At 39.9% G+C, this 25,034-nt stretch overlaps 1 protein-coding gene and 1 long non-coding RNA gene across 5 annotated transcripts; one reads left to right on the plus strand and one right to left on the minus strand.

Annotated features, from left to right (window-relative positions):
- Positions 1 to 1,206: 1,206 nt before the first annotated feature.
- LOC9271356 (uncharacterized) lies at positions 1,207 to 4,209 on the minus strand. 3 transcript variants are annotated; one of them, XR_010738480.1, is made up of 5 exons: positions 4,070 to 4,209; positions 2,769 to 2,893; positions 2,123 to 2,261; positions 1,862 to 2,016; positions 1,207 to 1,776 (listed from the first exon to the last, which is right to left on the minus strand). It is a non-coding gene; the product is annotated as an uncharacterized lncRNA (long non-coding RNA). The 3 variants fall into 3 exon arrangements; XR_003239868.2 differs by lacking the exon at positions 4,070 to 4,209 and adding an exon at positions 3,454 to 3,572; XR_003239867.2 differs by lacking the exon at positions 4,070 to 4,209 and adding an exon at positions 2,994 to 3,017.
- A 7,346-nt stretch (positions 4,210 to 11,555) lies between these two features.
- LOC4351854 (fructose-bisphosphate aldolase-lysine N-methyltransferase, chloroplastic) lies at positions 11,556 to 19,303 on the plus strand. Of its 2 annotated transcripts, none has more exons than XM_015762628.3 (13): positions 11,556 to 11,993; positions 12,074 to 12,149; positions 13,183 to 13,388; positions 13,485 to 13,571; positions 13,660 to 13,752; positions 14,159 to 14,313; positions 14,457 to 14,541; positions 14,619 to 14,705; positions 14,788 to 14,907; positions 15,694 to 15,795; positions 15,890 to 16,058; positions 16,172 to 16,270; positions 18,926 to 19,303. In XM_015762628.3, exons 1-11 carry the CDS (start codon positions 11,643 to 11,645, stop codon positions 16,055 to 16,057), a joined length of 1,530 nt encoding a protein of 509 aa, XP_015618114.2. In that variant the 5' UTR covers positions 11,556 to 11,642; the 3' UTR covers position 16,058; positions 16,172 to 16,270; positions 18,926 to 19,303. The 2 variants fall into 2 exon arrangements, with proteins under 2 accessions (XP_015618114.2, XP_015618113.2); XM_015762627.3 differs by having other exon boundaries at positions 18,939 to 19,303.
- Positions 19,304 to 25,034: the final 5,731 nt, after the last annotated feature.

The following is a 25,034-nucleotide window of genomic DNA, read 5'->3' on the forward strand; positions in this document are numbered from 1 at the left end:
CCCTAGAAACTGAAATGTCATTGCATGATAAACATATACTCCTTCCGGTTTCATAATTTTTGATTTGTTTGACAATGACACGGTCTGTGTTTTTCTATTATAAATGTAATGTATTCCTTTCTTCCAAAAAAGTCTTATTTCTTTTTTCACCAGGATCAAGGTGTAAACTCATTCATCGTGTAACACAACCAATGAACATGCAACCAATAAGTATTAAAATGACTTATTGGATTCCAATAAAAAATTTAATATAGCACATATTGACTCCAAATAGGACTTAGACTTTTAGAAAAACCAAAAAATAAAATAGGACTTAGAATTTTGGAAGGAGGGAGTATACAATAAGGCTCCCATCGGATGGCCTAATCAGTAAAAGAAAAAGCCAGATTTTGAATTTTCAAACTTAATTTTGAGATTGATTTTGAGATATTTTCAACGTAGTTTCTTTTACAACATTGGCTTTTAAGTCACCAAGAACACATTTATAAAAATTTCATCTATAAATTTATTTTTATTTCCTAATAAGCCGTTTTGACTTATTAGGAAATAAGCCAAACGATGGGGACCTAAATAAATACATGTTTACTTTTATTATAGAGCTTTGAAAGATAGATCCATATATGTTATTCTAGTTCTTTTAAACTAAATACGTTTAAAGTTATTGATAGTCAAAGTTATAAAAGATTGACTGCAATCTTTGTCCAAAACGTTATTTCCTCCGTTTCATAATATAAGACATTCTAGCATTGTCTACATTCATATAGATGTTAACGAATCTAGACATATATACGAATCTAGACATGTATATATGTCTAGATTCATTAACATCTATATGAATATGTGAGATGCTAGAATGACTTACAATGTGAAACAGAGAGAGTAACTATTATGGAACCAGAGGGAGTATGCTTACTAAACTTGAAACATTAGTGCCTGTTATTTTCTTGAGTTGCTTAAAGTCTTGTCAGTGGCACTATTCCTCTTGGACCCATTTGTTTCTATAGATTACATGATGTGTACATGCATATAGTTTATAAGTAGTATGTAAACTAGATGGATGGGCGCGCCCTGGCGCGCCGCCTGTGGATAGTTGGATTGCCGGGTGTAAACGTTAATGTCATAGCATTATCAGTTCAGTTAATGGAGTGGATATGGTGCAAAGAAACTGACTTAGACTGTAAGAGTATAAGTGTCATATTACTAAGGTTTATGAAGGTAATAAAATGATCAGCAACATAATATAACATAGCAAGTTATACAGAAGGTGGTGCATCGTTCATTGGGTATATGAGTAAACAAAATCGTCAATGACAGTGATAAGGTTGTTCTTAACAACTACACTACAACAGTAGGTGAAGATGATGTCTTTAACATAACATTTACAGAGAAACAAGCAGCATATAGCAGGGATATAAAGGTTATAAATACTTAGCATAGTGGGGTTGTCTTACGGCAGCTAGTAGGTGTTGATAAAGTATTTTCATGATAGTACAAGGATGGTTCTTCTGCAGCGCATGATCAATGCATTCACGTTATATGTATTGTTGCTTGTAGCTGATTCGTTTCGTAGAAGTGGAAAATGCAGATTATTCCCACTTGTATTTTATTGGCCGTTGCAAACTCTGACCATCCTGCTTTTAGATTGTACCGATCATCTGTTGACTTGTGAAGAACCATGGTGGTTGATGTGTTTCCTGCAGTATGCACTTGATCCTTTGTTGTCTTGTGTTGGGTGAGTGGCTGAATGTATTTTTCTGAGAATTCTTTTGTGAAGTACTGTTATTAAAAGTGGATGTTAGGCATTTATATTGCATAAGAGTGGAATGGTAGTGAGCGAAAGATCTCTCCACTCTTGTCTTACTTCATGAATGTCTGGTTGATAGTAACAAGTAGAATTAGAATTTGCTTGAGTGATGCGGGAATGTCGCAATATCTTTCACGTAGTTCTTTAGTTCGCTTGATAGCTTTATACTTTTGTTGTAGTAGCACATATCTTTGACAGTCCTTTTTGGTTGGCTGTGTAAAACAAAAGTAGAAATAATAGAAGTAGATAAGTATTTCAGTTAGTATGGGAAAAAATATTGATGAATTGCATTGCAATTAGTATGTAAAGTATTTGGACCTGTAGAAGATGATCCAGTATGTTTGTTGAGGCTGAGTTGGATGTGGTGGTTTGTGTGCTGTTTAGTCTTGCTAGCTCTATCTGCTTTTTCTACGTTTGACCAAAGCTTCGTCTGAAGTGCGAACGGAGCAAGAAAGACCTGAAAAAAAAGTTAAGGCAATGTATGAACGAATTTGAATGGCAATCTGTAAAAAAAAGAGAAAGAAGTGGACACGTGCAATTGGACCAAATAACAGAAACAATCAACCATAGCCGAAAACGTGGTCAGAACATAAAGGAAAGCACTAAACACTCGAAATGGCAGGAGGAACAAACACGGGCGGTGACACAGAAGAAGAGTAGGATGATGATTACCAACAGCAGATGTCCTATGAAAGAACGAAGCTATAAAAAAAACAAAACAAGGAAACATATCATTGGAACGAATATAAATATAAAACGGGGTAAAAATTATAGAACAACAAAAAAAAAGAGATAGGAGAATGTGCATTTTTTTATTCCAAAAGAACCAAATAGATAAATCAAATGACACAAGCACGATGGAAACATATAATCAATGAGAAACAAATATCCCCCGACGAACAAAAACAAATCAAAGCAAAACGATAAGAAATGGTAAATATAACAAAGAAAAAAAGGCAATTACCAAGCAAGAACGAAGGTTCACATGATGTGATGAAGATGGCGTACGACGAATCACTGCCTTGTGATGAGCTCTAGCAGCCGATGCAGATGGCATGAACCAATGAAACCAGCAACAGCACCAAAAACCTGACAAAAAAACATGAAAAAGGACCATGACAAAACATGAACCTGAACTAAACTAAATAAAATGAAGGGGACAAAAAAAAAGAAAAGGAATGGGAAAGACCATTAAGAGAACAACAACAACATTGCAACTAGGGTAACTATCACGAGAAGCCATTCAGACATACTTATAAAATGAGAGAAGGAGCAGGAAGAACGAGAACGTGTACAGGCATGCAGCAAAGAAAGACATGCACAGTGACACCTAATCAACTAACAGTAATAGAACTCGCCAGCACACCCACGCAAAACAGAGAAGGGATCGCATGATTGACACGCAAAGAGATGGATCAGCACAAACAAGACACTATAATAATCAATTTTAGCCTCTATACCCCAACATATCTGTGTATTCCAAAAAAAACTCACAGAAAACAAAATTTTATCTTCTTCACATTATATAATCAAGAAAGACAAGTACTAAACGAAAAAACAACAAGACACAGACAGAAAGCACAAAGGAGCCATAGTGAAATAGAAGGAAAACTGAAGGCTTAACAAGAGAGAGAACAGAGGGAGTTAACCGGAAGAAGCCGTTTACAATAACCAGCACGCGTGTGTAACACACGGCGCTAATCCAGGAGATTAACCGGACAGCCGTGATTAGCCAGTTATAACCGCGGGCACGAGGAGGCTTCAACGCAAACCAGCGACGTGTAAGGCAGCGAAATAGCCAGAAAACAATTCCAAAAAAATGAGAAAACCGGGATAGTTAGGAGAATTATCATTAATCATAGCTGAAATAACTCTGTTTAACAATAAGAAGAAGAAAGCATTTCTTGGTACCTCAAGGCCAAAAGCAACATTTTATTCTTACATCAGCACTAACAAACGAAAACATCCACTTGTGTAAGATGAATAAATCATTTTTCCCCAACTAAGGTAAAAAGCACAGAAAGATATGCATGGTTAACATACTAATAGAGTGACGCATCAATGCACAGTGCTCAATCAAGTCGAAAAATTTCAGAAAGGTAGCACAAGTGCTAGTGCAGGAATCACACTAAAAGCAACTGAATCACAAAGAACAAACATCCCAATAGAAGACAGAAGCTGACACATGTAAATCCAGGGCGAAGAACAGACGCGTAAATGAAAAGCACCACCCGAATCTCTACTTGTTTTGTTGGTCACTGCTACCTGAGGAGAAAAAAAAGGCATTAGCCCGCGAAGGCGATGTGTTCGGGCAGCGCAATGCCCAAGCCGCACGGCGACACAGCACTAGCTGCTGCAGCAAAGCAAAACCACACCCACGACGCCGCGGCGGCAGCGGCGGCGGCGGTGGCGGAAACCAAATGACCGGAAGAAAAAAAACCCAAATGGCTCGCCCGCGATCGCCGGGGCGGCTGCTCTCAACCTCGACGGCAAAATAAGAGCCCCCATCTTACACAAGCCTCTCAGTTGAGCCCCAGAAATCATCTGACATTCAGCCACATTATTAAATACCCCCTGAATTCTTATAGTTTCCCCATGTTCTTCATACTCTAACCATTTCTGCAACCAATCAATTTTCATGACCCCCAGCCCTTCCAACCAATCCATGCCTAATATGGCATCATACCCATTTAGAGGTATTAGCTTAAAATTGGATCGATAGCATCTACCTTGAAGCCACCAACACAGTCAGGAAGTTGTTTATCAGCAACCCTGACCTTAACTGGCGGAGTTGTGGACACCACTCCTGGAAAATGGTGAATCATCTGTTCATCGACAAATGAGTGGGTACTCCCAGAGTTAATGAGCATAAGAAGTTCAGTGCCTTGTATTAATCCCTTAACTCGAAGAGAATGGGCTGAATCAGTGCCATTCCAAGCATGAACTGAGATGGTCATGAGGTTGTTCTCCTCTGGGTTAGACTCAAGGATTGTCTCCAAACTGTCTGTTTCTTCCTCAAGTTGAAATGCCTCTAACTCCACCACATGCAACTGGACGGTCTGAGCACACTTATGGTCCTTACTCCAACGTTCACCATGGGTAAAGCATAACCCCTTAGAACGTCTATAAGACCTTAATTGAGAAACCTTGTCATCCTTGGGAGTAGTTCTGGCAGACTCCAAGATTCTCTTTTCCTCTCCAGGCGTTGCCACAGGACTCTTCTGACATACAGTGCCCTGAACTGGTCTAGTGAAAGCCTTGGTGAAGCTAGTACCCTCAGCCTTCCTGAAAGAAATTTTCTTATTCCCATCCAAGATTTCCTCCTGAAGCATAGCCACTGAGCAAGCAGCATCCAGATCCACTGGTTTCTGAATCATGACCACTCCTCTAATCTCATCTTTCAATCCATCCACAAACTTGGTTAAAAAATAAGGAGGGGTGAGAGCATTATCATAAGAAAGCAGGTGGTGCATTAAGTTGTCAAACCTTTCAACATACTCAGCTACACTGCCAGTCTGTCCCACATGAATCCATTGCCTTATCAGGGTTGCCTGTCTATCTCTGGTGAACTTATGACAGACCATGTCACACAGCTCCATCCACGAAATGCCCACCATCTGGTGCCGCACCGATTGCAACCAAAATGAAGCATTACCAGTGAAATTCAGCAAAGCCACCTTAACCCAATTGGCTGGATGCACACCATACACATCAAAGTAAATTTCACAATTATCTCGCCATAACTGGGTATTCTCACCATCAAATTGGGGACAAGACATGGGGGGGACATTACCACCGTTGCTAGCCATACCATAGTATCCATATGCTGATGACTAGAATTTTCAAGAGTGAAAGGGCTTGCAGAAGTGAACTGAGGAAGGCGATTTCCCTGTGGAGTAAACAGGAAAGGATTTGGGGAATTACCATTGAGATCATCTTCATTCAACATCTGACTGGGTCCTTGGCTGCCTTCTGCCTTGAACAACACCTTCTGTTGAACATCCCGCTGGCACTTCTCCAACCCTGCCTGGATCGAGTTCACTCTCTTTGCCAAATCGCTAACAGATCCCCCCAACTCGCTCACCTTCTATTCCACCATGGGTATGCGCGATTCCACCACCGCCTTCAACGACTGCAGCTCCGCTAGATTCAACGCATCGGACTCCTCCCGTCTCCTCCCTCTTCTTCTCTGCATCCTCCATCATCTTCAACAAGAGATCGAGCTTCCCTTCTTGAGCCATGATTTGAGCTGCTTGTTTCGTGATATACCTAGGTCGCTCCAGGATGAATTTTTCCCGGTTTCACCTCGAATCCAGCCAACCAGATCAAGGGAGCCCCAAAAGCTTTTGCGGAATCACACTGATTAACAGCGAATTCCCACCTATCTAATGGAATTTTCACGGGCGGACCAAGGGAATCAATGAAACCAGGAAAGGAATCGAGGGCTCTGATACCAATTGTTAGCTACCTAACAAGAAAACTGAACAAGAACTCAAGAACAGATAGATCAACGGGGATTCCAACGAATTTCCGCCGTTTCCGCCGCCACCAATCGCCGCGGATTTCTTTCTTATCATCGATAGCCAAAAACAGAGTTTTCTTCCGGTCTCACCTCACCAACCCTCCCATTACAGGCCAAAACATAGGCTACACAATAACACACGCTTACAGAGCCCATTCCGGCCCAGACAAACGAACATTAGCCTCGCGAAGTTTTCTTTCCCTCCCGCCATCAGCTTCCTTCTGCATACTACTTCCAACATCCTGGCTATCAGCAGCAGGCGCCTTAACAGTTCACCGCGGGAGGACGCCACCGCTGGGTCACCTTCTCCGTTGCCACCGCTGTACAGACCTCTCCAAGCTGCGGTCAAGGCTCGGTGAGCATCCTGGACACCCAAGAACCCCATGCATACACTCCATTCACTTAGAAACTGCCTCCAACTCGACATGCACGCACATCCGAGATCTTCCACCGCTCGGACCCACCGGCGGCGCTCCTCCGATGTCCACTAACCGAGGAAAGTAGAGGAATGGAATCGCAATATCATGCTCTTCATTTCGTCTTTTGGTCGCGCCCCCAAACGAGTCACCATTTGTTGCCGGCGCCGGCGAGCAGAGGTGCCGCCATGGCTGCTCTGCTGCTAGATCGATGGGAGAAGAAATCAGGACTTCACTTTGTAAATTTAACAAACTGTAGAGTCTTTTCCTCAAAAGCACAAGACACATAGTACTGTTGCAGGACCTATTCGTAATTATTAAAAACAGGAAGGACTCTTAATGAAAACAGCTATTCAACAAGTGCTGAATTGTTCAAATCTACTTTAAACTTCAAAAATGCATAACTAATTCATCTTAACTCCAATTTAGGTGAAACCAATTTCTGTAGATTCACGAAAATATGAACTTAAAAGTTATGACATAAAAAGTGGTACTCACAGTATGAAAATTTATCACTAAAACTCATCTAATTTAAGTCACACATAAAGCATGCACAAACTTATAAAATGCATATAAAATTAATCTTAGCTCAAATTGGTGCAAACTTAATTTCTATAGATCCACCAACATATTATCTAAAAACAAAGTAAAATAAAATATGTACATATTTTACATCAAATGCCTTAAAACTAATATCTTTAAAATGACTAGATTTAGATAAGCTGAACTTTAGAAATTCATATAGAATTCATCTTAACTCCTTTTTGGGTGAACTCAGATCCTATAGAATCATCAAAACATATACTTCCAGGTTGTAAAATAAAAATATATTCTTACTCTATAACAATAGCCCTTAAATATTTATATAAGGAATAAACAACCTAGTGTACATTTCAATTTGTAAAATTTGTAGAAAATTCATCTTTAATCCAAATGAAGTGAACCAAATTTTTATAGAACTGGCAAGTAATGAGCTTCAACATAGTAAAATAAAATATGGCAGCTTCTATACAGATTATAGCTCTAAACCTTAATAGGTAACCTAAGAGCTAATCACATAGTAATGGTTAGGCATTATATAGGTGTAGTGGTATTTAAATGCACTCTAACTAAATTCAACTAAAACTTAATAGACCAGATAAACCATAGTTCCATTCCTATGCATCAAAACTTATCACACTTAGCTCATACATAAACTACTTCTAGATTAGCATAGTGAATAATTAACATAGATCATGCCCCTATTTATAAAACGTGTAGTAAAATACTAAAAACTCTAAAATTATGGACCAAAGTTAAATTAGTTAACTCAATTACTCATTTTGTACATCACTGGCAAGATGGAACAAGTTATGGACCTAGAACCTCTATATCATACACTATAGGGACCATATGCCTACAACCCGTTACAACTTGTAAAATACATTAGAAATTCATAGAAACTCTAAAAATTGTGAAACCAAATGTGTTAGTCTTAGAGAACTCATATATTCACCCCAGCAAACTCAAATATAATAAATATCACCTTACAAAAGCATTTCATAGCAGCACCTAAGCAAATACTATACTATACCGATAAAACTTCTAAAATCCATAACTCTCAAATGGAATGAGATAAAATGGAAATTCTTTCACCTAAATTCAGTTTAAACCAGCACCTACCCACTGTGCACAGATCATGCATTTTAGAGCATTTTGGATTTTCCGCATATTTCGGTGTTTAATCGCATAACATGTAATTTATATAGATTGTCGCAATAACGGTGAAGAAGTGAATTAGGCCCTGACTTTTACCATTAACAAGGCAAGTCCCACCTCCCTCTCTTTGAATACATTGCTCCTATGTTTTGGAGGTTATTGAAAATGTTTGCAAATCCTGCATGTCGATTGTACATTAATACGCTAAAACCTTGTAAAACTTGTTAGAATAACACCTATTGATTGCATTATCACTTGAACTCCACATATATCCATAACCTACATTCTTAGCCCTAGAAACAACAAGACTTTATCTTTATATATATGAGTTATAATGACACTATGATACTACGATGCTTAGCCATGCTTAGTATGATTTTACTTGTCATTTGGGATCATATTAACATGAAAAATGATTTTATCTAATTTCTGGACAAAAATGAATAAATGGAGAATTTGAGAAACAAAATGATGAAAAACCATGAATTTTAAGTTTGGGCCTCAAGTGGTACACATGTGTTGATTAGTTGTATACCGATAGGGGGAGAGTGTGCCCAAGCTACTTAAGGACTTCACTCAATGTCTGTTCATTATGTATATAGTACAACCACATGTGCTAGTTATGGGATAGTCCTGTAGATGGCCAAAAGGCCCGAGGCCCGACGGCCCGGCCCATGGCACGGCATTTTGGCCCGGCCCAAGCACGGCACGGCCCGATGGAGGTCGGGCCCGTGCTGGCCCGGTCCGACCACCGGGCCGTGCCTGGGCCCCTCCACCGGCATGTTGGGTCGGCCCGGCACGATGTGCCGGCAGCTAGGCCCGATACACAAAAAAATAAGGGAGTAAAAATAGACATATTATATGCCATAGATGAAAGAATAGGGATCTAAAATAGACTTTTTTTATCTACATATGTCAGCCAAAGAGGAGGGATGGAAAATAGACTTATTTTAGCTATACATATGTCAGCCCAAAGAGGAGGGACGGAAAATAGACTTATTTTAGCTATACATATGAAATAGCCCAAAGAGAAGGGATGAAAATAGACTTATTTTAAAAAAGGCCCGATGGGCCACCCATGCCTTCGGGCCGGCACGGCACGACCCAACAGCTGGTGGGCCGTGCCTGGGCGGGTGGTGCAGCCCATGGGCCGGCACGACCCGGCACGAAGTGCCTATCAGGCCGTGCCGGCCGGATGGCTGCTGGGCCATGCCTAGCCATGGCTGGGCCGGGCTGTGTCGGGCGGGCCCTTTGGCCATCTATAGATAGTCCTAGCTTAGTAATCTATTTATGATTTAGCCTTACATTCTAGTAGGCTGGTGTGTATGAGTTAGTGGTTAGCTCAGAGGAGCTTCCTGTTACAGCTGAGGCAGTAGTCTAGGTGACTAAGCGTGTCCAATACAACGGTATTGTGCCACGTGGTGGGTTTACTCGAGGGTAGTTCGTCACCACGGCGTTAAGTTTAAGGCGTGGGCCCGCCACTTAATGGTTCTAGGTCATATTTCCAGTATGCCTAGGATGGAGGAACGCGTATACCCTTGAATTTTGTTTTTGATCTTGTTCATACCCATTCCGTTAGTTGACTGTTTAATTCCCTTGAAAAGGACCATTTTGTCCTTAGACATGAAGGAAACATGAAAATTGTAAACTACTCATTCCTTCTCAAATTGATCATCATACAATAGAATTCAAAATTTCTCAAATTGATCATCCTATAAACACATGGACACGAATTTCATCAAAATACAATTAATGCAGCATGAGAGAAATGTGTGCATGCTAAGGTGTAATTGGGATGATGTTTTAATCGATACATGCATTGCGGGAGAATGTGTGCATGGTGTCTTGATTGATATGGTTTAAATTATTCTTGGTCTTAGTGCATAAACTTATATGATGATCAATATGGGAAAGAGGGAGTATAATTTTGTTACATAAGACTACTATATTCATGATTTTTTGTTGTACAAGGTATTATTCATGGCAAAGTTTATTTTTACATAATGACGTAAAAATTAATATTTATTTACTTATTAAAACAGTATATGTAGCATTTTTATGGTAGTTCAATATTTTCTTTTCCCAGTTGTATATATTATATAGAAATGCTTTCCAAAGCTATGTTTATCGTTTATAAAATGCTGCACGTACTTTTTTAATATATATTAAAATTTTTATGTACAACAAACTTATGAATATTATGGTCACAAAACAAATTTCTATACTTACATCAATATAGTCCATAAATTTCTACATATTCCACATATATTGAAGGGTAAAACTGACTTTTCTACATGTATTAAACGGGAAATTTAACTATTTGTCACATTTAGGTTTTTCAATTATCCAAATACCCTTCTTATATTTGCTCATATTTTTTGCCCATCTTAGATGGTGGCTTCTTAACTATTTGCCACTTTGCCTATGTGGTATGCCAAAGTGGCAACACAAGAGAAAAAACAGTGTGGGACCCGCTTGTCATTCTCTCCCCTAGCTGTCCAGCCGGCGACGCCAGCGAAGAGGCCAAGGCGGCGGCCGGAGGAAAGTTTGACGGCCGCGGCAGCACTCTCCTCGGTGCACAGAGTGGGTCCTCGTCTTCCTGCAAGTTCAAAGAAAACGAAACCCCTTCGTTCGGGAGCGCGTTTTGATGCATTCATCCAGTGGTGTTCACCATCGGAGGTCGCCGTTGTCATTTCTCTCTCTATCAGGACCATGTTGTTGGTCGCGTTTCTGCGGTTCTGATTTTCTTTATTGCCAACCTCCATCATCAATGGATGAGTCTAATCGTGGGGCACATCCTACCATAGTCCTTATTACCGTTTGATCATCAGAGCATCCACACCCATGTTGAGTATTACGAGAACATGAGTATACTATATATGCAATAGTGGTTTTTATTCATCCTAATTATCATTAAAATTTCTAATCAATACTTAGCCTAAGAAATAATTTATCTGTAGCGAAGCATGTGTATTTCGCTAGTACAGTCAAAATAACATATATTTTGGGACCGAGACGATGTTTTTAATTTTTTTTTAAAAGAAGTTCAAACAATTTGCTAACAATCAGCCAAAAAAAAATATCCGCCGACCTGGCCCAATCAACGCCTCCCCTCATCCACACCAACCATCTGCGCTGCGCTCCGCCTCCACCGCCGTCCTTCTCCTCTCTCCCCCAATCACCGCCCACGCCACCCACCACCATGGCCTCCTCCGCCTCCGTTTCTCCCGCCGCCGCCTCCCACCACCGCCTCCTCCTCCCCTGCTCCCCGCGCCGCCTCCCCCGCCCCCGCCCCCGCCCTCGCCCGCGCCTCCTCCGCTCCGCCCGCCCCCGCCTCGTCGCCTGCCACGCCGACACCCTCCTCCCCTCCTCGTCCCCCGCCGCCGCCGCCGCCGCGTGCGCCTCCACCGCCTCCGCCAACGGGTTCTCCGACTGGCTGCGGGAGCACGGGCTGCCGCCGGGGAAGGTGGCCATCCTCGACCGACCCGTCCCCTGCTTCCGGGAGGGCAAGGACCTGCCGCTGCACTACGTCGCCGCGGGGCAGGATCTCGAGGTGCGTTAGCAAGCGGGGATTTCGGGGTTGATTCCGGTGGTAAATGGTGTGAGATCTTTGACTGTGGTGGGCTGTTGCAGGCTGGGGATGTGGCGTTCGAGGTGCCCATGTCGCTCGTCGTCACGCTGGAGAGGGTGCTCGGAGACGAGTCCGTCGGTGAGTGCTCTTGTGATCTATTCTAGTGTTGAATTCTGTAGTTTGGTTGCTTTGGGGTTGAGAGGAAATGGCGATTTTTTTGTTTCCTGGATGCACATTTCACAGTATATGACCTGAATTTAGCACTGCAATAGTCCTCCTGTTGGGGGCATTTTGTGTAAATGGCAGAATCTGGTTTTAATTTATCTGATGTCCACCTTATAAGTACACCGAAATCAGTAAAGTATAGCTTCACTTCAAGGAATTCATAATTGTTAGTAAGAAGTAAGATATAGGTTGAATTAGTTGACTTTGTTAAGTAATCTTCTATCTGTTCACTTCAATTTATTTCAAATTTTCAATACCATGTAGGGCACTGGATTTGATATTGTTACCATCAATATTAATATGTGTGTGTTTTGAGGAATGCTTTTTGAATGTTTTTAATCCGTGTTCAACTGGTTCAAGAGTCTGAATCTGCCGGTTTGATATGCAACTTTAGCTAATCATATCTTTCTTGCGTATCTTCAGGATATAATCAAGTATTATCAATCTCTCTTTGTGTGAAATGTTGTGCATTGTAATTAAACAATGGGTTTATAGCAATTTCATCTTTCAACCTTAGGTGCTGATTCGAATTTTCTCTCTTTTTAAGCAGTCTCTTCACGAGATTGCATTTTCTTTACTATTGCATTTGTCATAAAAGGTAAGGTCACAATTTTTAATAAATTAATCATCAAACAATGTTAGCATGAGAGTAATATAAGAAAGTAGCCCTATGTTTACAACTTTGTTAAAAATAGTTTAATGTGAAATTGTGGATATGTTTACATTGGCATGATATTTCTGTTAGATAGGTCTTCCATGCATTATTTCTTCAGTCCTTGTATATTTGTTTGCTAATACCTGATCTGTGAAACTTATTTGTGGTTTATGTCTGTCCACTTGCGCTAACACCAAAAGAAGAATATGGAAATTGATATGTCCTTTTCATGTATGGTATTTGTTTTCATTTTTGTACTATGGTAACCAGCTGATATTTTGAACCATACAGCTGAATTGCTAACAACAAACAAATTATCTGAGCTGGCATGCTTGGCTTTGTATCTCATGTATGAGAAAAAGCAAGGACAAGATTCATTTTGGTATCCTTACATTAAGGAGCTTGATCGCCAGCGAGGAAGGGGGCAATTAGCTGTTGAATCTCCACTTCTGTGGACCGAAAGTGAACTGAACTACCTGAAGGGTAGCCCCATCAAGGTTAGTGTTTTTTCCTATCCACTATATGTCAATATATTATGAGCACATTTTATGCAGTGTCAAGTAATATACAACTTAGATTTTCTAATATTTCAGGATGAAGTTGTTGCAAGAGACGAGGGAATAAGGCGAGAGTATAATGAGCTCGACACACTGTGGTTCATGGCAGGTTCATTGTTTCAGGTGCTTTCTTTTGACCTTCCAAAATGTTCCTGTCTCTGGGATTCTGTTGCACTAGCTGCTTGTTGTTCTCATGTCAACTGTTATGCAGCAATATCCTTTTGACATACCTACCGAGGCTTTTCCATTTGAGATCTTCAAGCAAGCTTTTGTCGCAGTACAGTCTTGCGTGGTCCATTTGCAGGTAACATAATGAGCAATGAGATTTCATTTATCAAAAAAATTAGATATTACCCCGATTGGTTGTTGGTTGGTTTAAATAATTATCTCTGGTGTTGAACTGAAGTTTAAGATTTACTTAGAGTGTACACCATTTATGAACAGAACAGTTTAGTGCTAAATACCTTGCCCATATAATAGATTATACAAGCCTCGCAGTATTTTTGTCAAATTCAATAAATTTGGAAATTTGCTTCTTCAAATTATGTAGATTTGTTCTGTAAGTATTTTTTTTTGTTTCATATGTTTTATTTGCTTAATACTTCAGTTTGGGATCAACAGTTCATAGCATGCCAGCCTTTTATTTTATTACTGGATAAATACTGAACCTGCTCGTCGCTAAGTTATTTTTATTTTTCATTGAAGAACAGAAAGTTAGTTTAGCTCGAAGATTTGCGCTAGTTCCATTGGGCCCACCACTATTGACCTACAAGAGCAACTGCAAAGCAATGCTGACAGCTGTTGGTGATTCTGTTCGGTTGGTTGTGGATCGACCATACAAAGCGGGAGAACCAATAATCGTCTGGTATAATATTTTCTTCAGATGCATTAAAATTCTTGTTGTACCTCATCATATTTGGCAACTTCAGTGCTTATTTACTGTTTGCATATTTCATTTCTGTTGTTTGTGCATCTCCACTGTAACGTCAAGCTATGCAAATTGTACAGGTGTGGGCCACAGCCTAACTCTAGATTGCTCCTCAACTACGGTTTTATTGACGAAGATAATCCATATGATCGTATAGTGATTGAGGTGGAATTTGTTTTGCTATTGTTCTACATTCATCTTCTTATTGGATTTGTGTAAGCAATACTGAATCATTGTTACAGGCATCCCTAAACATAGAAGATCCTCAGTTCCAAGAGAAGAGAATGGTTGCTCAAAGAAATGGGAAGCTGGCTATCCAAAATTTCCATGTGGGAACTATGATTTCCTTTTTCTTTTCCATTTGGAATGCAACTACAAATGTTGTATATTGACATGCCTTAGGTGCATTAGGTCTGTGTGGGTAAAGAGAAGGAAACAATTGCAGAAATGCTGCCCTATTTGAGGCTAGGATACATTTCAGATCCAGATGAAATGCAATCCATACTTTCTTCAGAAGGTGATACATGTCCAGTAAGTCTACTTGCCCTTAATTGGCCTTACTATTAGAATTTTCAGAATTTTCAGTTACGGTTAGAATTTTTAATTACACATATGAGATAAAATGGAGCAGGGCAAGGTGACAGTGTCGTACATTGTTGTTTTATTTATTACATTTTTGGGGTCATTATGCTTGCGCAGTTAGCCAGTTTATAGTTTCTGCCTTTTTTCTTTACAAGACTCCAAAAGCACTTTCCAATGGGCTCAGTTTTTATGGGGCTTCTGCCTTTAAATATTGCTTCAAGCCTTGAAGACCCAGAAGTATTGATCTAGTGTCATTAGTCATTACTATGTTTGTAACAAATTGAAGCTAGACAAACAGGCATTTGATCTGAAGATCTTGTGTTATGTGAAATGCAATAATTACATCTGGTTGAACATTTAGGAAGAGAGAACATTTCACAAGTAGATAATTTGGAAAATGCCTTTACATTTGAAGCTTTCTTTTAGGCCATCACATTTGTCATTCCAGGTTTTTAGGATTTCATTCAAGTTATAAGTTCATCTAACCCATTATTTATTTTTAGTCGGGTTGATCTAAGGTGCAGATTGTTCAAAACTAAACCGGCTTGCTACAAAGCAAATCCATCATACATTTAAAGTGCAATATTTTGCCATGCAAATATCCCACAGTAGCATGTAGGGTTTCCATTGAGTTTTTATGGAAGTTGAGCAATGGTTCTAAATAGACTATGTGGTAATAGTAGTGTTATGCATAACACTGTGTAAATTGTGACATGTTTCCAACTATGATTATAGGTCAGTCCATGCACAGAGCGAGCAGTACTTGACCAACTTGTTGGATACTTGGAGTCACGATTGGCTGATTATCCAACAACTTTGGATGAGGATGATGCTATGGTAACGAGTTGCAAAGCACTATGTGTATGTTTTTTTGTAAAATCTCTGATACGTAATGTAATGAAGAGCATTTCATTTCTCTGGTATTGGGCAGTTGGCAGATGGCAATTTGGAACCAAAAAAGGAAGTCGCTACTAGGCTTGTAAGATTGGAGAAGAAATTGTTGCATGGTTGTCTCCAGGCTGCTAATGAGTTCATAAATGATTTGCCTGACCACACTGTGTCACCTTGCCCTGCTCCATTTGCTCCTGAATTGAAATAAGGTAGGCAAAGCTCAATAAGTTTTCACTGCTTCCCAAAGTAAATTTATTAGACCGTTTACTGTGTACCATGTTGATGTAATTGATCTAATAGACTGAATTTTATGGATGTGCAGAAAAGTAAAGCATGCAGCGAGCATTAATTCTTGCAACATGGGTGTCACTTCTAATGGTGTTCTCATTAATGATCACATCCAGTTGAAGTGCATTAGAAGGTAATAAATCTGATAAATTGTTACTCCTTTAAAATACATTCAAGTAGTAGGATTTAAACCAGTACTAATATTGCTCTGGTATTATAATTTTTTTATTGTTAGAAGTTTAGAACCTACTGAAAGTGTGTAACTGAAAGATAAAATACCAAATAAAACTTATGATTCAACTATTCCATTGTTACTTGGGGTACATTCTCCCAACCCTTGCCGTGCTTTTTTTTTTCTTGTTGTGCGCGAACAAAAAATTTAGGAATTGTCTATGAATCTCTGAATATTTTTTTTCTATTTCTGAACTTTCTTAATTTTAAAATTTAAAAATAGACCCTTCTAAAACTTATTTCCAAAATCTGAACCTTTTAGGCACGCGAACCAGGGTGGCGTCGCAAAACAACACTGACCCCACCCACAGCGGGCGTGATAGTTTTATTCTACCACGCCAACTATGGTGGTGTGGCAAGACAATGCTAAATAATGCTACCATGCCAGCCAAACTGGCGTGGCAGTATTGTTTTTCCTACTGAAAGTATTGTTTGGCGTGACCAAAAGGTTCAAATCTTGAAAATAAGTTTTGGAAGGGTTTATTTTTAAAATTAAAAATAAAGAAGGTTTTAAAAAATAATTCCTGAATAATTGGTGAAGATAACAACATAGCTATGTCAATGGTAGTCACCACACCTAAATCACTCAATACTTTTTAACTTAACTAAAGTAGTTTCTTGAGCATAATTTAGCTACTTCATTTCTTCCTAAAAATAGTTCCTATAGTTATAACAGGTCATTTGGAACATAAAAATGGCAAGACCAGAATAAGAGGCACAGGAAATCAGTAATGCAATGACAGAATACAGGAATGCCCTCTGTCCTGTACGCAACACAGGAAAGCATAGCATGGTAAAAATAGTCCCATTTGGTCTGTGCCTTGTTCCTTAGTGGTTGGGCACTGTAAATTAAATGGCCAATTTTTGACATATAAAGTAGCCTCTATTCTCTCTTATCCCAGTCCTGTCTTTTGCATCTCCTTATCCCTCTTCTCACCTGTGCAAACTTGAGGGGAGAAGCCAGACCATCCGCTATGCTGCATCAATAACTTTGGCTAGGTTGCACTGCAACACGCACAACAGTAGGAGTATGTACTGTGTAGAACTTACTGTGAGAAGTCGGATGTGTGATCCCAGGTCCCAGCTGAATAAATTTCTCTCTTTTTTTTCATTTTGAAAAACATGTAATTTGCAGCCATATACTGCAATCGATTTGGGGAACTAAATTTAAAAGACAGATGCATGAATGAACCACAACAAGAAATCAAAATACAGCAGCAAGAAGTATCTGACAACATCACAACAAATGAGCAAATCGATTTCATGATTCATGTGCATGATTTGAGAAATCAAAGGTAGACCTCTAGATCTGATGCAAAGACAACCTAAGCAAAGTATGCTGCTTTTAATGATCAAGCATACGTCTCTGTTCCTTGGTGTCACTCTGGAGAATGGCTCGAGACCATCATTTCTCATGGGAGCCCTGAGGTAATGCCAGACCAAGGCACACAGCTGCTGTCACTGAAGGTGGGGATGGATGACTTAGTGCTGGAGCTGGGCTGCTGGGGACCTTCCTGAACTGGCCAAGCTGAAGAAGTCACTGGATCTGTATTTGTTTTTGGTTTGACCGGTGGTTTGGTCTGTCTCTTTTCTCGGACATAGAATAGACTGTCTTGGATGTTGCAGTGTAGACGGGGGCGGCTAATGGGCGGGTGACCGCCCCAGGCGATCACCCCCCATCCCCCCTATACACTACTCTCTTTCTTCCTCCTCTCCTTCTTTTCTTCCTACTACACCATAAATTTTTTAAAAATAAAAAACACAAAGTTGAAAAAATTTATGTATAGAAATACTATATATAAAAAAATTGAATTCAAATTCAAAATTGAAACGGGTATGTAAACTTTTGACTTATAAACTTTGCGTCTATAAACTAATATTTAAATTCAAATTCAAATTTGAACCGGGTATGTAAACTTTTGACTTATAAACTTTGGGTCTATAAACTTTAGGTGTATAAACTTTAGATGTATAGAAATACTATATATAAAAATATTTGAATTCAAATTCAAATTTGAATCGGATATAATTCAAATTCAAATTTGAATCGGGTATGTAAACTTTTGTCTTATAAACTTTGGGTCTATAAACTTTAGGTGTATAAACTTTAGATGTATAGAAATACTATGTATAAAAAATATTTGAATTCAAATTCAAATTTGAATAGGATATATAAACTTTTGATTTATAAACTTGAGGTGTACAAATTTTAGGTGCATAAATTTACTAAAAAAGGAAAGTAATGCGGTGCCAAAAAAGGAAACCAGGTGGAGGGAGGGGATTGATCGATCGCCGGGTAGCAATCTCGAGTGTAGACTGTGGACCATATTTGGTGTGCATTGCTTGTTTAGTGTGAAGTGGTAAAGATAAGGGCACATCAGCAGAGTGTAGACTGTGGACCATATTTGGTGTGCATTGCTTGTTTAGTGTGAAGTGGTAAAGATAAGGGCACATCAGCAGTTGCGTGACATTATGTCGGTGGCATCATATAGGGTAGCTTCCCAAAAGTTAGTTGTTTATCTGTTCTTTCAAAATTTTGTAAATGAATCCTCAGTAGTGCTTCTTTGCAGGAAATCTGAAGCCTGGCTGACGGGTGTAATAGGGATTTCACTGCCCGCATGCAGATTTGGCGATTAGTTGCATTGCACACAAGTGTGCACGGATGTTTTGTTAACCTAGTGGCTTTTATATTCACTGAGTAGATTCTGTACATTCTGATGATTGACTGAGATGGTAATGCCAATGTACATGTTCAGTCTCATTTGTCAATAGAGATTCTGTACATGTTATATTTTTGGGTGTTGGCATGATTTCCGCCGTTCTCTTTTCATGGCCTGTTTGATTTTTAGCTGTCTGACTACACAGCAGAGAATTGTATGCAACAGTTTACTGTGATGGCTGCCAAGGAATCGCATTCATTTGAAATGCTCCACCATTTTTCTGTCTACAGCAATTAGTCTCCCTACCCTGATGATTAATACCTTTTTACTGGGCTGATTTCAAATCTGGATGATCCACAAAGCATGAACTTGAGAACAAATCGTGCTACATAATTTGTTTTCTTCACATTCTGCCACTACTGATTAACAGATGGATGAATCGTGATGATGAACCATGGCTTGATACTCGCGGGACGATTTGAGAGCCCGGTAATATTAGCAGAGATGATAACAGAAAGGAAGAACTTGGAGTAAATTTAGGTGTCAGTCATTTTATTGATCCTTTGCTGGATGAAGAATGCTCCTGTTTAACTCTCTGATGGAACATGCCCAACGCAGTGATACAACTACGATCCTTCAAACAAATTCGTGACACCACCAAACAGGAACAGGTCTTTTTTATAGTCCACTCTTACAAGCAGTGTAAGTGGTGGCAGCTAAACACATTTATTTCAGTGGGCCTCAAAAACCAATAATCTCATTTAATTCTTTTAATATCAATTTTTGTTTGTGCATCTCCTTCCAACTCTCTCTCTCTCACACACACACCATCTATGAGATGAAATAACATGATGGCAAGAGGTCCATTTCCCGAGAGTAAACTAGACAAGAGTTGATGGCCATGCTACTGAGTGCCTGAGAGTCGTTTCCATCTGATTATCCTATTTCATTTCCCCTTGCTGAAATCCTCTAAATGATTTTCCTTTTCTTCTTGCAATATAATGCATATGTACATGATGCTCGACCACGAAGTCTGACCAATATTGGATTGGGAGCCAACAGGAAATGATAAAGCGATTTAGCCACATGTCGCACATCTTAGTATTTAAGATCAAGTCTCCTTGTGGGGTGAACAACTCATGAGTGAACAGTGGCTTGCGCTAGTTCATTGCTGTAGTGATGATACAGATTGAAAAAACGCCGGCTGGGAGAATGAAGGCATCTTCATCTCCATCCATACTCTTCAGCACATGGATTCTGGGCTGATAGGATTCTACTACCCAGCAGCTGAGCATATACACATGGTGAAACACATAACATTTTCCTCTCATTAGCTAGGGAAAGAGCTTGAATGCTTGATGCATCTGCTTGGCCTGAGCATGCTAAATTAATCCAATCCGTTATCATGTTTTCTTCCTCTTGTAATGTATTAAGTTGCTTGTCGCGTGCATGTAATCAAGTAAAAAAGAACTATACTAATTGGATTGGAAGGCGCAGTGAAATGTTAATAAACAATATTCCACCCAAATCATGAGTTAACCATATCGATTAGTTCCTCGGCATTAAATCCTTACTTAATTAGTTGCAGATTGATATATCATGCCCATGCAACATGATTTCATCCTCACCTTTCAAGTAAGCATGTGTGGCTGCATTGTGTTATATGTGTAAAATGGCCAAATTCAAGAGGAATTGAGCGGATTTGTTAAACTATGTGAAGAAGAATTATACGATACATATACCAGAACCATGCCTATGGGTTGATAAATTATCTAAAAGTATTGGACGTTAAAGTAAATTTTCAATTAAAGTATATTAAACAAGACATAATTTCCCCGCAAAAAAAAATCAACACATATAATTATGCACCAAAGATGGGTACACAAGCTACCTCATTTTGTCTTGTTAGAATCTTTAAGAAATTCGTCCAGCGGAGAATTGATTTACGCCTGTTTGATTTTTAGCTCAGTCTGACTACCCAGCAGAGAATAGTATATAAAACAAAAGGAGTAAATTGCATTGGTAGTACACAAACTTGTTAATTGCGTGTAATTTAGTACATAAACTTATAAAATACTCGTTTTAGTACATAAACTTGTCTATTTGTGCAAACGAGGACCAAAATAACTTGCCAATGTTGATTTTACGAAGTTGATGTTGATTAGGATGTGATGTACACGTGTAATGAGTATGAACACTGCTATATGTACGACTGCTCTATCCGACCGGTGTATGACGGAACGGCAGAGCAGCACAATACTTAACGGCGTAAGTCGGAACAGCACCAGCAGCACAGCTCTTGACGTCGTGTAATACGCAGTCGTACGTCGGTCGGACACTTAAGTGGTATGTATAGCATTTTCGAATGAGTATGCATACTTACATGAAAAAGTTTTTGACAGCGTATATGAAACAATTTACTGTGATAGCTGCCGAGGAACCGCCATTGATTTGGAATGTTCCACCATTTTTCTGCCTCCAGAAATTGGTCTCCCTACCGTGATGGTAAATACCATTTACTGGGCGGATTTCAACATCTGAGTGTTCCACAAAGCATGAATTTGACAGCAAATCACTACTTCGAAACAACACATCAGTATCGGTTCGACAAAACCTACCACTGATAATGGTTTTTCATCCTATAAAACACTCGCACTAGCATTGATGAGAAGATACCAGTGTCGGATCATATAAACACTACTGGAAAACTGATTTTTCATGGGTGGTGTAAAATTCACAATAATCCCGGTTTAAATAGGAACCGAGACTAAAATTATTTTTAGCCCTGGTTCAAAAGAGGCACGACACTTTATGATCTTTAGTCAGATTGGTGTTATCAACCTGGACTAAATATCATTTTTAGTCCTGGTTTAACACGTTGTCAGGCTGTGTCAGGCCCTCCACTATTTTTAGTCCCGGTTGTTTATACCAGCCGGGACCAAAGATTGAAAAAAAAACCGCTCCCACACGCACCTCCTCTTCTCCTTTTGTCCTTATCTCCTTGTGCTCCCCGTCCTTAGTCTTTATCTCTTCATCCTCGTCCTCCACTCCTCCTCTCCTCCCCTCGATCCCAGCCGCCTCCCCTTCCCGGCCCTCTCCGAGGCGACCTCCCCCTCCCCTCTCCTTAGATCCCTCCTCCCCTTACCGGCCCTCTCCGTCAGCCGGCGGTGGCTGGCGAAGCCGCGTCAGTGGCGTCGGGCGGAGGCAGGCAGCGGCAGACGGCGGGCGCAGCCGCGTCGGCAGCGTCGGGCGAAGGCAGGCAGCAGTTGGGGGCTAGTGACGTCGTCGGAGCCGCGTCGACGGAGCCGCATCGGTGGGAGGAGGCAGGCCACGGGCGTCTATGGCGGTTGGTGGCGGGCGGAGCCACGTCGGCGGCGGCGGGCGGAGGCGCGTCGGCGGGAGGAGGCAGGCCGCGTCAGCGGCGGCTGGCGGAGGCGGAGCCTCGTCGGCGGCGGCGGGCGGAGGCGCGGCTGGCGGGAGGAGGCAGGCCGCGGGAGTCGGCGGTGGCGGGCACGATTCGGTGGTGGGTGGTGGCGATTTGATTTGTGAGGTTTTTGTGAATGTGTTGTGATGTAACATTTGATCTGTAAATTTTTTATTTCAATATGATCTGTGAATTTTTGATGTCAATTTGAGTATGTTTGAATTTGTGATTTGATGATTTGTGATGTCAAATTGAGTTTGGTGTGAAATCAATATGCAAACAACAAAAAAAACAATGAAAAAAAATAAGAATTTTAGTCCACTAAAACTGGGACTAAAGATGAGTATATTTAGTCCTGGATTAGGCGTCCCGGTTGTATACTCGGAATTGAAGGGAGTTACGAATTGGGAGTGAAGATGGTTTCTCCAGTAGTGAAACAACCGGCACTGATTGTTCCACGTACCATCAGTATTAATTTATAAGAACATTGATACTGATAATTAACCAATCGGTGTCGGTTTAAGTCGCTTGGAGTGGATGAGCTGGCGTATTGGTGGGAAAAGTCACCTGTCACTTATGGTCATTACTTCCTCTGTCCAAAAAAAACTCAACCTCGTACTACGATGTGATACATAGTAGTACAACAAATCTGAACATACTCTACGTCCAGAATACAAGCAACTGCTATTCTAATGATTGGACAATTATGACCTAAACTGGATGTGTCAGATCCAACTCTCATCATGATGGCCAAGTGGAAATAACCCGATCTCTCTCACATACTTCCTCCATCTAAAAATGCAACCTACAAGGAGATGTGACCCCTCCTTCTTCTAGTACAATAAATCATGTGACCCCTCCTAGTACGACATATCTGGACAACGTATGCTCATATTCGTTGTACAGTAGGTTGAATTTTTTTGAACTGAGGGAGTATGCAATCAGCGATATCGAGGTTGGACAGTATACTTGATAAAAAAAAAGATTGGACGGTGCAGGTAACGTGCTATTACAGAAACAAAAGCCGAAGCGAACGAAATCAAACAGCTGAGAAACTGATTGTGATCAAGGAGATTTTATAGCGACTTAAATTTAGTAAATCCGATTCCTTTATAAGTTTTGTTTGTGCAACTCCTTCCAACTTGCTTATATATACACCACCATCTATGAGATGAAATAAGCTAGAAGAGATGGTGGTCATGCTTAGGTGAGTGCCCGAGTGTGGTGTATCCATCTTATTATCCTATTTCATTTTCCCTTTTGCAGTAGTCCAGTAAAAAAAATGTCCTTTCTTCTTGCACTGCATAAATATGTGATATTTGCTCATGATGTTCGAATCATATGGGATTGGAAGCCACCAGGAAATGATAAAATGATACAGCCGTATGTGTTGCTCGCCGTGTGCATGTGTTTCACACATCTTACCTAGTGAAAAGTAAATTTCAAAATGCTACTAGGATGAGCCACATCATCAGGTGAACAATAGCCATTGGATCGACAAAAAAATAAAATAGAGAGAAGAGAGTTGAACCATTGATTATAGAGGAAAGGAAAAGACGAAGAACTTTCGAAGCTTTCCAGCAATGCGGAACGCGAGAGAAAGGGAAAAGAAAGAAAAGCAGTATTGAAAGAGAGTGGGGGCGTTGGCTGGTTTATGGCATGTGATATAATTTGCACTATGCACACTCAGTAAAAGTTATTTTATAAATAATCCTTCAAAATTATTTATAAATGGACTCTTGGCTTATAGGCTCATATGTTATCTATAGATAATCCTTACAACCTACTAATTCTAAATTATCACTATAACGTTAATATCACAAAGTTTGTTATCACATAAACATCTAATAAAATTTTCTATGATTTTAATGTTGTACCCTGGATCACCTCTTTAGCGTAAAAGCTACTCCCTCCATCTTATTTTGATCATCTCTAAAGAGCACAAAGGCCAATATTGAAATTAATTCGTATCCAATAAGGTGCTCTATCGTTTCATTTTCAACAAAAATTAATTCACACTTTAAATGTTGCATGAGTTGAGCCAATTAAAATTAATATTTATTGGTTGCATGCATGCAGGGCGTTGCTCCATGCACATTTACTCTTTACACAAATAAACAAAGAAATACTTTGTTAGGTGATGATTATTTTGGGAAAACCTCAAAAATCTAATGTGATGATCAATTTGGGAAGGAGAGAGTGATAGGTGGGGCTTAAGAACTAGTGTTTCATCTATACCTGTTGCTTTCAGGTCATTACTGATCCATTACACTTCTCCCAAGCACATACTTAACAAAATGAACTTTGTTTACTGATGCCAATTTAAATAACATGCTCATATACACATATAACATGATGGTTAAAGTCGTGCGAACGTGTGACATCATAGGCCAATTCAAACTGAAAGGTTTGAAGAAGGTTGCAACAACCAACTATGCCACGTCAGATAGACATACCAATCTCACCTATGCATTTAATGTTTTTAATCTTAAAATATGTGAATAGCTAGCTCTTGCATGAGACCCAATTCTCTTTATTTTTTAATTTTTTCTTCTCCACATAAGTTTATAGCCTACTATTAT

Source organism: Oryza sativa, chromosome 12 (assembly GCF_034140825.1).
Source record: "Oryza sativa Japonica Group chromosome 12, ASM3414082v1".
Classification (NCBI taxonomy): Eukaryota; Viridiplantae; Streptophyta; class Magnoliopsida; order Poales; family Poaceae; genus Oryza; species Oryza sativa.

What these genes read in the sequence shown, in the direction of transcription:
- LOC4351854 (XM_015762628.3), top strand. Translation starts at nt 11,643, where the DNA reads ATGGCCTCCTCCGCCTCCGTTTCTCCCGCCGCCGCCTCCCACCACCGC. An exon ending in CCGCGGGGCAGGATCTCGAG is followed by an intron (nt 11,994 to 12,073) that starts GTGCGTTAGCAA and finishes GGGCTGTTGCAG; the next exon opens with GCTGGGGATGTGGCGTTCGA. An exon ending in TGGCAGGTTCATTGTTTCAG is followed by an intron (nt 13,572 to 13,659) that starts GTGCTTTCTTTT and finishes ACTGTTATGCAG; the next exon opens with CAATATCCTTTTGACATACC.